This window comes from Copadichromis virginalis, linkage group LG1 (assembly GCF_057382275.1).
Source record: "Copadichromis virginalis isolate Kocher_CV1m ecotype Utaka linkage group LG1, C_Virginalis_male_GT1.1, whole genome shotgun sequence".
Lineage (NCBI taxonomy): Eukaryota > Metazoa > Chordata > Actinopteri > Cichliformes > Cichlidae > Copadichromis > Copadichromis virginalis.
In genome coordinates, this window is record NC_140618.1 from 27,101,664 (window position 1) to 27,116,484 (window position 14,821).

General features: G+C 35.9%; 1 protein-coding gene across 4 annotated transcripts in view; it reads right to left on the reverse strand.

Annotated features, from left to right (window-relative positions):
- Positions 1-14,821, reverse strand: part of pcdh9 (protocadherin 9) — a 200,820-nt gene that overhangs the window by 133,619 nt on the left and 52,380 nt on the right. For 2 of the 4 annotated variants that reach the window (XM_085456809.1, XM_085456793.1), the window contains exon 3: positions 11,307-11,408. The exons of the other annotated variants lie outside the window; for them this stretch is intronic. In XM_085456809.1, the coding sequence (XP_085312935.1) occupies positions 11,307-11,408 (102 nt within the window). The remainder of the gene's footprint in view (positions 1-11,306; positions 11,409-14,821) is intronic. 4 annotated transcript variants of the gene reach the window in all.

Sequence of the window (14,821 nt, forward strand, 5' to 3'; positions counted from 1 at the left end):
TTTAGATTGTAAAAATACATCCAGAAATGTCTCCCATCATGCGTTGGGACATGTGCTGCTGTTTAGATGTTCTTGTTTTATTGTTTATGGTTACGTTACTTTTAACTGTTATCTTGAATGTTGTGTTTACGCCGTGGTGCAGCGTCACTGACAGTTGTTGTTTTGTAGAGAGAGTGCTGTACCATGAGTGACTTCTGTTGTGCTGTTGTTGAACCTTGAGGCACATTGTAGCACCGGCAAGTGTTTTAATAAAGAGCTCCCCCTACCAGCTTGGGGTTAAATAACAAGCTCAATCTCTCTCTGTGAGCTTCTTTGTTAAGATTTCTCTGCATGCCACAATGTAAAACGTTGCACGGACACGCTGTGCTAATTATATATTTTGAAAAAGAAATGTAGAGGTAGGAATTGCAATTAATATAAATAACATGACGCTAAGCATCGGCCAATGAATGTGAACTAACAACAACAAGGTCGCGGGTATGGCTGTGACCGTAGGAAAAAACCCTAATATGAAGGTATTTTACTGTGAATTTTACAGTAATGTTCTGTTCTTCTAGAATATCATTAAAGTTACGTAAATAGACTTTGACTTCACATTTTGAATGTAAATTAACGTTAAATCACTGTAATGTAATACAACATAATTGTCATGATTATTAAATGTATCTGTCTGTACATATGCATATTTAGATTGTTAAAATACATTCACAAATGTATCATGATTTCACAAATATCTGTCCGTTATTTGAAAGATTGAACTGTTGAATTCAAATGTAATGCTATGGAAAAGTATATAACATGATCCCTATAAGCTTGTGTTACATCACATAAGTATTATTATCATTGCTAGTTAGGGCCATCGTGGCTCAAGAGTTGGCAGTTCGCCTTGTGATTAGAAGATTGCCGGTTCGCGCCCCGGCTCGGACACTCTCCGTCGTTGTGTCCGTGGTCAAGACTCTTCACCTACCGCCTACTAGTGATAGCCAAAGGGTGCGATATGGCAGCCTCGCCTCTGTCAGTCTGTCCCAGGGCATGCAATCAATTGTTATTTAAACCAACTGTTAACTGTATATTTCTGTACATTTACGTATTATGATTCATATTTCCACATTCAGTGACCTTGTTTATAGGTAATTTCATTGTTTGATCACGTAAAAATGTTCCTAATTTAATGTCTAAAAGCACTTGGAAAAGGCAGAATCCCATGTCAAATTAGCGCAACAAACTCTATTTTCATTACTGGAAATAACCGTATTTTTATGGGGAGTTATTTTCTGTTATTTCACGGTCGTATTTTGGCGCCCCAGCTGCTGGAATATTACCGTTGTTTTAGGATGTTTTTTTTTAACAGTGTACAGACACGACAACACTTGAATGCATTAGTATATTTGTTGATGTTGATAGGAAAAAAATAATCATTAAAGTATTATCTATTATTATTATTTGTTTATCTGCTGCTGAATTTTAGAAGCAAGTATTTAATCCACAAGCAAAATATGACTTAGTATTTGATGGAGAAACCTTTGTTGACAAGCTCAGTGGTAAGAGATTTCTTGAGGTTCATCAGCTTTTCTTTTTTTGGGGGGCTTTTTTTTTGGCTTTTTTGTGTTAAAATTAAAAATTCTTTAAATAGCAATTCTGTGAACTGGCGATGAATCACCATCATTTTTGTGACTCATTATCCAGCTGAATAAATTGAACTCTTAACAAATCAGATGATACCCGTTATAGCTAATAATTGTTACTGCAGAATTTCTGCTAAATTCTATTATCAGTAAGGTTGTTCGTAGCATACCTTTCACCAGTTACTGTAGTAATGTATACATCTTGTGTGGCTTGGGTTTTAAAACTTACTTCTTAGCATGATTGTTGCTACATATAAATATACATATATAGCATGATATATATAGAGAATTTTGGGATAACATTATTTTTAATTCAGATGGTTTTTTATAGCATCTGAGAACTTTGATAGCTTAATTACTTTTCTGGATAAATAAGGCATTAACTCCATCATACTGTACTGCATCTGCTCCAACACAGTGAAAAAGCATTAAGATGAAAATATCAGACAAACAAAACTACTAAGCACTAGATAAGCACCAAGAAGTGAATGTGCTTTTTCTGCTAACTTATTTTGAAAGTGCAACAATTTATGTTCCAGTGTCTCATAACCTCAAAAATGGTCATGGAACAGTTTTATAGGTCAGACATCTGAAACTCCTCCAGCACACCCTGGATATATTCCAACAAGTCAACTGCACTGTGGGTATGTTGTACATACTAAGATTTTTTTTTGTTAGTATCTAGATTTGGACTGCATGTGTTCACAGTACTGGGCAAAACATCAAAAGCTGCCACGATATGCTCTGCCTCTGAGGCTGAATTTTAGTGATCTCATCTAACTATATAATGCTGTAGAAATGGATGAACCTTAACATACTGTAACAATCAGTCAGTTATCTTTTGTGTTGCTGTCAGAAGGATTAATGGTAGCAGAACATCTAACTTCTCCCTTTAGATGTAGACAAAAAAGAAATTATCAGAAAATTAAATTCTTCTTTTTGGCAAACAGTATTCAATGAATAGTGAATAACCAGCTGCTATGGTGATGTTGGGTGAGTTTAACTGTGTTTCTCTGAACAAATTCAGAGCAGTAAATGAATAAAAAATGTTTCTTCGTTGTCAGCGTTCTAACAGATTGGGTTTGAGTGAACTAAAAACAAAAGATTAATAAGAATTGCTGTGGTAGAGAGAAGGAATCTTCTTACAATTTCAAAGTTTTTTGATGATGATTTCCCATGATAAATTGCATGTATTGTATTTCCCAAGGTGCACAGCACGTGGCTGTTGTTGAGTGACAAGGAGTTTGAAGCTGCTAATGTGACTGACAACAGAAAATCATTTGAGCATTTCAAGGGATGACTGGCCCTTGAGAGGATGTAATGTGGCTGGAGGAGATTAAGCAATCACAGCTGTTGAAACTATCTATCTATCTATCTATCTATCTATCTATCTATCTATCTATCTATCTATCTATCTATCTATCTATGGCCCTCATAGATAGAAATAAATCAAATTTCAATAGCAGAAGCACTTAACAGCATAATTACTGGCTCAGAAACCAGTTCATTAAGAAAACATCTAAGGTAAAAGGCATAACTGTTAAGAGCTCTCTTAAAAGTGCAGTTCACAAACACCACAGTAAGAACAACTGTATAACTGAACACATGACAGCAATTAATTACTATGAACTAGGAATAAAGCAGTTCAATGCAGTCAAGATAAGATCACTTTTAATACCAACCTCCAAGATAGTATCAGTGTAATATCCAATCCACAGTAACATAGTTTTTTTTGTTATTGCAAAAAAACCAAAAACAAAACAAAACAAAAAAGCATAACTGCATTCACAGACAGACCAGAACTGTTAACATGACTTTAATCAGCAAGCAATAAATGCAAAAGCTTGACAACCCCCCCCCAACACTTAATAGCTTAGTAGGTTAAATATATATAAGTGAATGAACCGTGTATGAAGAAGAGAGAAGGGCACTGATATAGGCCCGATGAGTGAGAAAATAGTGCATTCTACTGAATGAAATTACAGTCTGCATCGTCATAAATCTTCCTGTAGCATAATTATAAGAATATGCTGTCATGGCCTCTTTATATATTGTCTTTATATTTACTGTAAACAAATGCAGTGCTGCATGCAGTATGTTTGTTTTGAACAGCGTATTTTTTTAACTGTGTATTTTGTTATGACAACAACATGATGTCCTCTCTGCAGTTAGATAATTAAAAAAAAAAAATGAGTAAAGGTGGAAAATGAGGTTGAACACACATATTTCCCATGAGAGTGTCCTCTGATTTTACATTTCTTGTTTCCACAGCTCCAATTAACAGCTTTGGTACCAATTAGTAAAATCAAGCCTTTGCTGATGAAAAACCCATGGGGTTATATGTGTCAAGAACTAATGCTTGAGTTAAAAAAAAAGAAGAAGAAGTAAGCGTAGATCTGAATCTAGAATAATTGGGACAATGGGGTAAATGACTTTGTTCTATATATTCTATATGTTGTTAGTCGCTTTAGTCGTTATTTTACTAAGCATATATGTAATAGTGGGTAGCAACAAAGCTGGATCACTTTTACTATTGACATTTTGAGATTTCTTATATCTGAATTGAGAAAAAAAAATACTGTATAGTACCCACTTCCTTCTCTAGTGCTTTTCCTTCAATACCCCCCCATATTCGTCTCATCCTAAGCATCCTCTTGGGATAACATGGTATCTAGGTGTGGCTGTGGCAGGAGTATCAATCTGAACTGCTCATGCAACCTGTAGACCTTGCCCAAAGCCAACATGTTTGTTAGTATGCCAGGGATAACAAATGACTTAACATGCTTCCCTCTTTAATAACCTTGTACACCTACAAGACAACAATAACAGAGAAACCTCCCTGAGTGCTCCTTAATTCAATTAAAAAGCATGGACGATGAGCGTGCCATGCAAAAAGAAGACCTCGGAGCAGTGATAAACTTCACAGCTCTACATTTCTTTGAAAGATGTTAGATGGTCTTTTTAAAGTGGATTTTCAGTACCAGTGAATGTTCAGGTCAAATTTTCTTACTATATTTTCATTATAAATAATATTTTCATATATTGTTCTTGTGCATGATTGTTTGACTGCTGACTGACGTGTAGCACAATGTTCTTGATTCAATTACTTACTGTAATAAAAATAGGGGCAAAATGATATTGCATACAAAAATACTACATGAAAAAATAACAGAAAACCGTATGTAACCCTAAGAAGCACACAAATACAAGACTGTGGCACTACTTTGTATAAGGTGCTGCTGCTGTGCTGCTGTTTTTGTAAGTGTACAACATTCACAATTACTGACTTTCACGAACAATAATTTTGTGATGCTCACCCCAAATATCAAGTTAAAACATTTTTACCAACTAACTGCAGTCTGAAACAAAGCAAGAAAATTGTGTGGCTTTTAATGGCAAAAAGTATGAATGTGGTTATTCTGCATCTTCTATGTTTATGTGTCTGTGTTATGTCTGAGGCTATAGTTATGTAGCATGGCGTCCACTGGTATGTCTATATGCCATGTGTACAGTACAGTACAGTACATACTGTATATGCATGGCATACATAAATATCTATGGCATCTGGGGCCACTGCTACCTCTGTCCACCTGCAACACAAAATTTGACCTAGACATTTTTGCATCTTCTCGAGTCCCCATTATTGGTCCTGTTTTTTGTTAAGTGGTTGGTAATTGGTTCATGATTCATATTGAAATAAGTACAAAAACTAAGGAATCTAAGCGACTATTCTTTACCTCAAGACAAACTATGAAAACCTGCACTTGACGTTTTGCAGAAACAGGGAGAAAACAGAGCCATTATGCATATTTTGAATTTCTTGACCTTTCAACACACGTGCACTTCCTCATCGGTTTTATTCTCTCCATGTCGAATACAGAGAAGTGTATCTTTATCTATGAACCTGGCTCTCTCACTAATGTTCCTCCTTGTCAGAGACAAAGGGGTTTTAAGACTGGATGATTTGGCAGGCTCTACCACTTGCAGGCAATATTTCAACCCATCCATCTAGCTAGGATAATAGAGTGTCCTTGCCTTTCAGCGCCTTGAGGAGTGACCAGTTATCACTAGCCACCAGCTCTGTTGTTAATAAAACAGGGGATTGGAGGATTGAGTTGAGAAAGAGGATAAAAAAGAAAGAAGGATGGAGAGAAGGGTAAAAGAGAAAAGGGTGCATGTTATTTTGACAGGCGCCTCGCAAAGGTGAAGCTGATCACGATCAGCAGTCAGTTACCAAGCTGGCAGGAGTTCTCTTTTAACATCTTAGCTTTGGTTTCTGTGAAGATAAATTTAGCCCCATCACATCTCTCTTCAGACTGTGGAGAGGGGAGGAGAAGAGAGGAGAGAGTAGATGAGAAGAATTGGAGTGGAGAGGTGGGGCAGACAGTGTTAGGCTGATCTAGCTAATGGCCAAACTGACCTTCACATAAAGTCAAATGGTAAGAAGAGTAAGTAGCGTGTCATACTAAGCCACTGCAGTTTAATCAAGGCTATTTCCATTATGCCAGACTTTCCTACTGCCTTGTGATTTTAAACAAGTAGTTAAAATTTCATTGATTGCTCAGTATGTGTTGCACAACTTCAACATTAATATTAGAAAAGATAAAAATGATATCGGATCGGACAAAAAAAGGGATAAACCATATATGTTTTTTGTCTCATAAAGAGTGGAATACATCTAAACAACTTGTATTTTTTGGTAATTCCTAAATGTAAACAAATTCATTCTTCCTAAGGCAGAAATTTGCAGCATAATTTCAATGATTTTATCTACCTTGGGAGTTTTTTCCATCATGAATTGACATCAGTGCTCAAGAAGTGGAAAGGCTGACTAAAGCATAATAATGTACTGTATATAGGCAATATCATTTGAAATTTTAGGATAGCACAGAGCTGGTTTCATATAAAGTAAAATTACCCCAGGCATATCCTCCACTATCTGGTCTTCATCACATCTTTCCACTTTACAGTCTGTGGAGCATTTCTCTGCTATACCTGATTGAGACATAGTCTCAGGCAAACACTCACAGTGACAACTGCACCTCTCTCAGGATTACTGTTGAATCTCACATTAAAGTTTATATTTATTTATTTATTTTTCTGTCAACATGGTTTGTAAAAATATAGAACAGTTTTTTTTTTGTGGTATTTTGTTATTGGGATGCAAAGCATAGATTATAGTAAGAGCTTAAAGAGGACTATTGAGTAGTTAAGTAAGTTTCTTTTGGAGTTCTTTTTATATTAGACTTTAAAAAAACCTTGATTAATTCATTAATATCTCTAAGTAGCAGGAGTTACTGTGAAAGATGAAAACTACCTAGAAAAAAGAAAATACATGTAAATAGGACCCAAATAAAAATTTGAAAAGCCCAAATGTATTTTAAAAATCTGTCCATAAAGTGCCCATAAAAAGGGTACCACACTACAAAAACTAGGAGCAAATAGTTACATGTCATGAGAAGCTGTTTAATAAGATAAAGAGTTCTTATGTTATTAAACAGGTGCCAAACCCGTGTATTAGGCCACACATTTTAATTCAAAACTGACTAATTTTTCAGTGATATTGTTTGACTTTGGACAGAATACTTGCCAAAGACAAAACAACAAAAAACATGAGATCTCACAATCTAAAAACTGACTAAAGGAGTTAATCATCATCAGAAAGATTAATTCATTATTTACTGCTGTGTAGTTGTGTTTTACAATGCTCTTTGCAATTGTATAGCTGGCCAAACACTCTTCCTCATCTCTGCTTAAAGCAGTTCATCATGGTCTAAACACTGTAATCATTAATAGATGTATGAATCTATAGCATTTTCCTAATGTGATTTTCCAGCTTGATCAATAAGTACATTTCAGACAATAAAGCACATTTCACAGAATAAAACTGTTGCCCTATACACAGGTATACGTTATAACTCTATCTGACATTGGTTCATTTCAGCTTCCAAAGAAACACCTACAGAGATTGTCCCTGACAGTATGCCTAATGTCGCTTTAGAAGAGGAAGCATGCATAACTGGAATCTTGTATGAATCCTGAAAGTCGCTGATTTGTCACAATTTTCCAAAAATCAATGATTACTTCAAGCATGTTAAAACACACACATGCTGTTTTATCTGCTATATGGAGTAAGAGTAAGCTGCCTAAATTTATGAGTACAAAAATTAGTCTGAAGGTCTACTTTCCTTTCTAGTCTTATCAATATTTTCAGTCAAGACACTTTCAGATTGATTAAATCAAATTGTACGTAATACATCACTAATCTAAGCTTAGCAGCTGGACTTGCATTCCGAACATCCTGCACCATAGTTTTAACGATACATTCTCTCCATTGTTAGATTATGTTTCATCCTCTAATCCAGGTGTACTATAAGTGGCCACACAGTCTCTTCCAGACAGATGTATAAAATAAAGCATCTAGCTTTGCAGCATCTTTACAAAGATTTGTAAACAAATCACACCACCATGCTCAACTCTATGTGGTGTTTTTGCAAAGTTGAACTGTTCAGGGACTACAGCAGTTATAAAGAGGGGTTACAAAGGTACACTTTTGCTGACACTTTGATGATTCAGCAACTGCGGAGACCCAAACCTCCTTTGGAATTAACATCAGTACAAAAACTGTGTGCCGGGAGCTCCATGGCACAGGCTTCCTCTCTCAGCTGTAATATGTAGGTGGTTTGTCTCAAGTTACCTCAGACTAGTTTCATCAAATTCTTACACCTACTGTTCAGTCCTGTACTTTCAGAGACTTAATTAAAGATGTTAAACTTAATTTCCAGTATGCCACTACAGTAATTAAAGACAATCTTATCAGAAACAAGATAAGAGTAATCTGATGTCATAAACAAAAAACAAAGTCCCATGAAACATCAGTTACTTACTACATAGGGCATCTGTCTTGCAATTTACAATGGAAAAATAACTGATTTTTAAATGTATTCTGGTAATTTTATCCTTTATCTAATAGTTTTATCCTTACAGGGACATGTGGCCTGCATCCTGGTTGTTTTAGATTCCCCCTACCCCAATACTTTACAATGGATATAATCACATGGCAGTAAATGCATTGATCTTTATGATTTCAAGGACCACGGAGTGACAAAATTCCCAATAAATCGTTGTGACAAAAGCAGTCTACGAGGATACTTTTCCAATTAGCTAATGGATTCATTCAGCTGTTAAAATGACTCTGGAGGATGTATGTGTGTTGTGACTAGTTTACATGATAACTGCAATACTCCATTTCTATAGACATGATTTCTGAATACAATTAAACCATTAATGAATGCACATGTGTGGCCAAGGACTCTTAAACAATAAACAATCAGCCCAAGCACTTACCAACCAGAGAAGGGAATATTTTCAGCCAGCTGTGCCATTTCACGTTAGTTCTTGCCACATTCCCAACCCCTTTCTCCCCATGCAACAACTCCCCTATGCACTCCGAATGACAGAGGAAAGGAAATTATCGAACACCAATACAATAAAGCTGTCTGGTAACTTAATAGGGCTGCTGAGTAGGGGCACTGTGGCCTTCTTGCTTTGAGGCGATAATGAGAGTCATCATTCCCTCTTGGGCTGGAAGAAAGGGGCCTCCTCAGTGGTGATAGTGTGTGTTTGCACATGCATTTGTGTATATGCGCATGCAAGTAGTCTTTGAGATTTTTTTTTAGTCCGGTGAGGCCCAATAAGCAAACAGCATAGTGCTACAACAAAGAAAGATAGATCTCCGACTGAATACAGCTTGGGAGAGATGTCTGAGAAATACTGTTCATTAAATCAGGCTAAAGTCCAAATATTGAGTTTATAAACTTTAGCGAGACACAGAACATGGACTGCCCCATTTATCATATTATTGGTCCCTCAGCCATTTATATGTTTGGGGAATATCAAATTCAAATTCAAATTTTATTTGTCACGTACACAGTCATACACAGTACGATATGTAGTGAAATGCTTGTGAATGCTAGTGAATATGTCTCAGGATGATAAAAGAAACCTGTCTCTAACGAAAAAGAAAAGTACCACTTGTTATTGGAATGCAACATGAATTATTGTCTAACAAGAGATCCACAATGACGAATCCTTTTGTTTGAAAGGAAGCCGTGTTACTGCTGGATCCGTAATCATTAGAATCTTTTTTCAAACTGAAAAAAAGAGTTTCTATTTATCTAGTAGGTTTAATGTATTGGTTCAAATTTTTGAGTTTTGCTTGCTCCAAAATACTGACTGAGATATTTACATATATGCAGCATTCGTAGTTCATTAATACACATTATGATGATGAATGGAACTTTATTCAGGAATTTTGATCACCTACTTTCTCTCTGAGGCCAGTAATGCTGTAAGTTAAACATAGCGCAGTTATAAATGAAGGGATGAGAAGTGAAAGGAATTCTTATGCTCAAAGACATTTGTTTAATTTAATTTCAGCTCCTATGGTGTGTACAGTGTGCTCTTTCTCTCACACTACATCAACTGTCCACGTAGGAATGATTTTTAAAACTGGCTTTTACAATGACCCGAGGGTTCAAGCTCCATGATAATGAAATATTCCAACTGTTGTCTGTGCTGACTCTGGCTACTAGAAGTACAATCAGTGCAACACGATGGTGTACCACAGGACTTGATTCCCACCCAGGGGAGTTTAGGTAAGAGAGACCTCATTGTGTTTATACCAACACCTTGTTATCTTTTCCCATTTGCTGATGGTGAGCCCCAAGGGTGAGCAACTTGCAATAAATATTTAATGCTGAGAAAAGGAGTACAACTATTGTGAACAATATTGCTGTTAAATAAATAATTAAAGAAATTAAATGTAATATATCTACTTTCGAATTTAAAAGGCAAAACATATTAGTCCACATTGCCCTTACAGCACATGAGACAATTAATCGATGGCTCCCGTTAAGTAACTTCAAGAAAAACATCAAATCATTCACAGTAGTTTTACACAAAGGTGGTATATGCTGTATAAATGGTCAGAAAATTAACCTCTAACTACTGCTGTGTGTAATATACACTGATGAGTAAGTAATTTACAGGCAGCAAATTATTCCTGCGTTAAAACAGGACAAAAATAAATAAACTTAGCACTGCAGATTGCAATGGAGGCAGAATATGGTTGGAGTCCAAGTTTACAAAACCCCCTGTTCCATGTTGATATAGTGTGGTTGATAACAGTAAGAAAAACTGACATCATTAAGATTCACAACTGTGCAAGCAAAGCAACACAAGCCAACCTCCTCCAACCCCCAGATGACTATCAAGCACTGTGTTTTCCAAGCATGGAGGTAATGAGACAAATACTTATTACTCAAGTAAAAATGGCATGAATATTAGCATCACATTAGGCCCCATATTTAATGATGTTGTAAGTACAATATGTCACTGTTACTCGGAGGCAAAACATATTTAAACATTATATAGAGAAGAAGGAGGAAATATGAAGAAACTGCAATCTATTTCACTGCAGTGTCTCACAGAGAAACATGGCTGAACAAGGATGGAAACATGAATGAGAAAATCATCACCATAACAGGCTTTCATATGCTACTTCATGGATACCTGATGTGAAAATGGAACACAAAATGATTAGAGTTGTTAAAAAATAACAAACTATATGAAGTGAATCTACAGTGAGCGATTAGTAGAAATGGGACCATCAGTACTCACTAAAGGGGTGCAAGGGGTCCAATATTCAGGGTTCAGCTCAGCTCGAGGACGAAGGTCCAGATATTCAGGGTTCAGTTCAGTTCGGGCACGAGTTAATGTTCCCTTCATGGAAGATTGAAAAAAAAAGGTTAGAACTGCTCACTGTGTCATTTTAGATTGGTTGTTATTTATACAAGTAGTTGAGTCCACGAAACCCAATATAAGGTAACTAAACAGAGTAAAAAACACAATATGTTTTTACTAATCACTGTTTAAACTGAATTTACTGTTCAAATTAACTCTTTACCACCTTTATTTGACTGAACAAACTAAGCCTCACTGTTTTCTGTCTCCACCAGCCAGTCGTGTTCAGGTTACATGCATGTCTGCCAAGAGTCATACATGTAATAAACATGGAAATCAGGATGTTGTTCTTAACTGTTGTTTCTAAGTGTTTGGCCAAAAAAATCTATTCCTGATTAAAAGCACAGCTGTAGTAACAACAGCAGATATGATCTGTATGCTTTTGCAATGAAGTTACAAATTCTAGAATATGTGCGCTTCAACCTGCCATCAATTTCGAGGTGAGCACCAAATCTGAATGTCATTAATTCAGTTCATTTAAGTTCACTTCAGTTCAGATCACTTGACTAAATTATCTTCTGGAGCAACCTGGGTTATGATTCTGAAGAACTGTCAGAAAAGTCTAGTTTCAAAACATTATACTTTCACGGTGAAGTTTACCTTTGATATTTGTGTTGAATGCTGTCATAGCTATAGCATTAGTAAAACACAGAGTTGCAAAAACTAGAATTTGGAAGTGTGAGAGTAAGCTTCAGCATCTAAAAGTGAATCAGTTGATTTTGAGTGAAGAATGGGACAGTCAAATGGACAACACAAAAAAACAGTCACCATCATGGAGGTACAGAAATGTTACTGAGTATCTATAGTAGAGCAATTAAAGAAAAAAAAAAGTAAATTTTATATACATAACATATTTAAACAGAAGTTTCTATAAAATGAAGAGCAAATGAGGTTAGAATCCTGTTTTTCCTTAGGCCTTCTCCCCTAAATGACAGGCTAGTGGAATGGTCTGAATCTGCTGGGCCCCATGAGCTCTATGATGTATACTGTAATTATCTGCTGATTCTCAAAATGGCTGTGTGTAATGAGGCTATGCCGCATGAAGTTCCAGGCATAAATCACTGTCTTTAACTGACTTCCAGATGACCAACAACACAGAGCAGAAGCAGAGAGAAAGGAGGAAATGGGTTATCTGGGTAGCAGAACCACAGCATCCAACTTGTGCTTCTTATCAGCAAAGGCCACATTGTTAGCTGAGCTTGCTGACTTAAGACAGTTGTCTGTCTCTGTTAACTCACATGCACTTATTCAGAGGTATCTGTTTATAGCTTGTCTACCAATGTATTAACTTCTCACAGCTTTATTTAGCTATGCAACACAGGTGGAGACTTTTTAGGAGCTATGCTCATCTGTGCTGAATGGAAACATGCCAGTGAGCCCATCAGGCTGCATGCTGTTCTTGGCATAAAACTGCCTTGACTCACACAAATAATCATAATCAAATGTCATAAACAAGTAAACTGCAGCCGCACACACATAAACTGGAAACATATTCTGAATATTAACGAACGAGGGTTTTTTTTATAGTCATACAGCTACTTACAGAATGTAATGGACTGTATACATAGTTGGGTAGAAACCACGTTATCTTCTTTTAAGGGTTATATCCATATATTACATGCTTTTATCATGACTGCTTATTGTGTTAATTTTATCTTAATTTTACTTCACTTTTATTTTTACATTTTTTTCTTTTCATAGATAAATACTCTTATATAGTAATATGTATAGGGGGTCAAGGGTGGTAACTGCCCCTGTGCTGTAGAGCCTTGCCCTCCCCCCAGCTGCCCCCAAATTTTATGTCTTTAAATACTTGTAAGAACTAATTGCTTGTTTGCCCCCCCCCCAATTTAAAACTATTATAGCATAAAAAAGAGAAACATGCTCTTTGACTATGTTAGCAATATCTAATTTTCTGTACAGGAAGAATGTGTGCAACCTCAAATTGTTTTAGTGAACCCCTATATATAATCACCATACTACAAAAACACATCAAATCACCTTTAATATTAGGGAGAAATTAGGGAGTATCAACCAAAAAACCGTACCTATATCTTGCTCTATAGCCCGTAATAACAAAAAAATTCATCAACAATTATTTTAATAGTAAGTAAAGATGGCAGACCATCTTGGTGAACCATTTGTGAAACAAATGGCCTCTTTAAGTCCAAAAAATTTGGGGAGTTTCACAAGAAGTTAAATAATTACAAATATTCATTAAATTATATTTAATATGTTTTAAATATATATTTAAAATAGTTATACAGATTTCTAATCTGTCATTTTATTGTTACTTTGGGGCCGTAGTCTATATACCAACTCCATTTATAGTTTACCAGCTGGGACAGCAACCTAGTCCACATTGCTTAGATGTGTCATCTTTATGAAATTTTCAAAATGTGCTATCAATTTACACAACAGATTTACTCCTTAGTGAAGTATTTTACCAGAAACACTGTATCCTTGAGTAAGCAGTTAACTAGTATTTGTGAGTGGCTAACGGTAATTTTAGTTCCTTTAAAACTTTTAACAGTATAAATCTCTTAAAAGTTTAAATAAACTGGAACTGTGCAGACTTGTGTTGGTGTTGCTTTTACTAGACCAATAAAAACAAACTTTTCCTCACAAATGTTCCCCAGCAAATTCTTCCAATTATTTGAGAAAGAAATGGAAATGGGTGAATAGGGTAAAGCAATACTTAGAACCCCGATTTCATTATGCATCTTTGTAATATATTCCGCTTGTCTGTCACTCTAATTAATGGCTGTCCTTCTCCATAAACCGCCCAGAATGTGAGATTATTTATTAGTACCTAGCCATTTATCACCAGCGTGATAAGTGACAGAGAGAGGGGAAGTGAGAGTTGGCAACACTGTAATTGATCATTTTTCACTCGATATAGTCAGAGTGATTGTGGTAAACTCTTGGTTGCAGTATGTGATTCTGTCAACACTGACAACAAAAATAAGGTGCATGAATAAAGCAGGTTATTTAGATTGATTAAGTGCTGGCAGTAACATTAGGTTTCAATAGACTTCCCAATACCTGAACAGAAAATAGTAAAAGATCAGATCTATTAGTAACGACTCTACTCTTGCATTTATATTTTATTCTTTATACTGCTAATGCTACAGTTTAGTGGTGGTGCTACAACAAAGTATCACTTCTGATCCTTGATGGATAGAAGGAGTACTTTCACACTACATCAAGACTCAAAAATTTGGTCTTCCACATCTTTTTTTCCTGTCTTTGGGAACTGGGAGGGAACGTATTTTAATAAAAAAGGTGAATTACAAGCACCAGCATGTTCGTTTATGGGTGTGTCATACAAACAAAGGTACCTGCTGATTAATGACATGGAATTTCAGAACAACACCACTGAGTTGGCCACA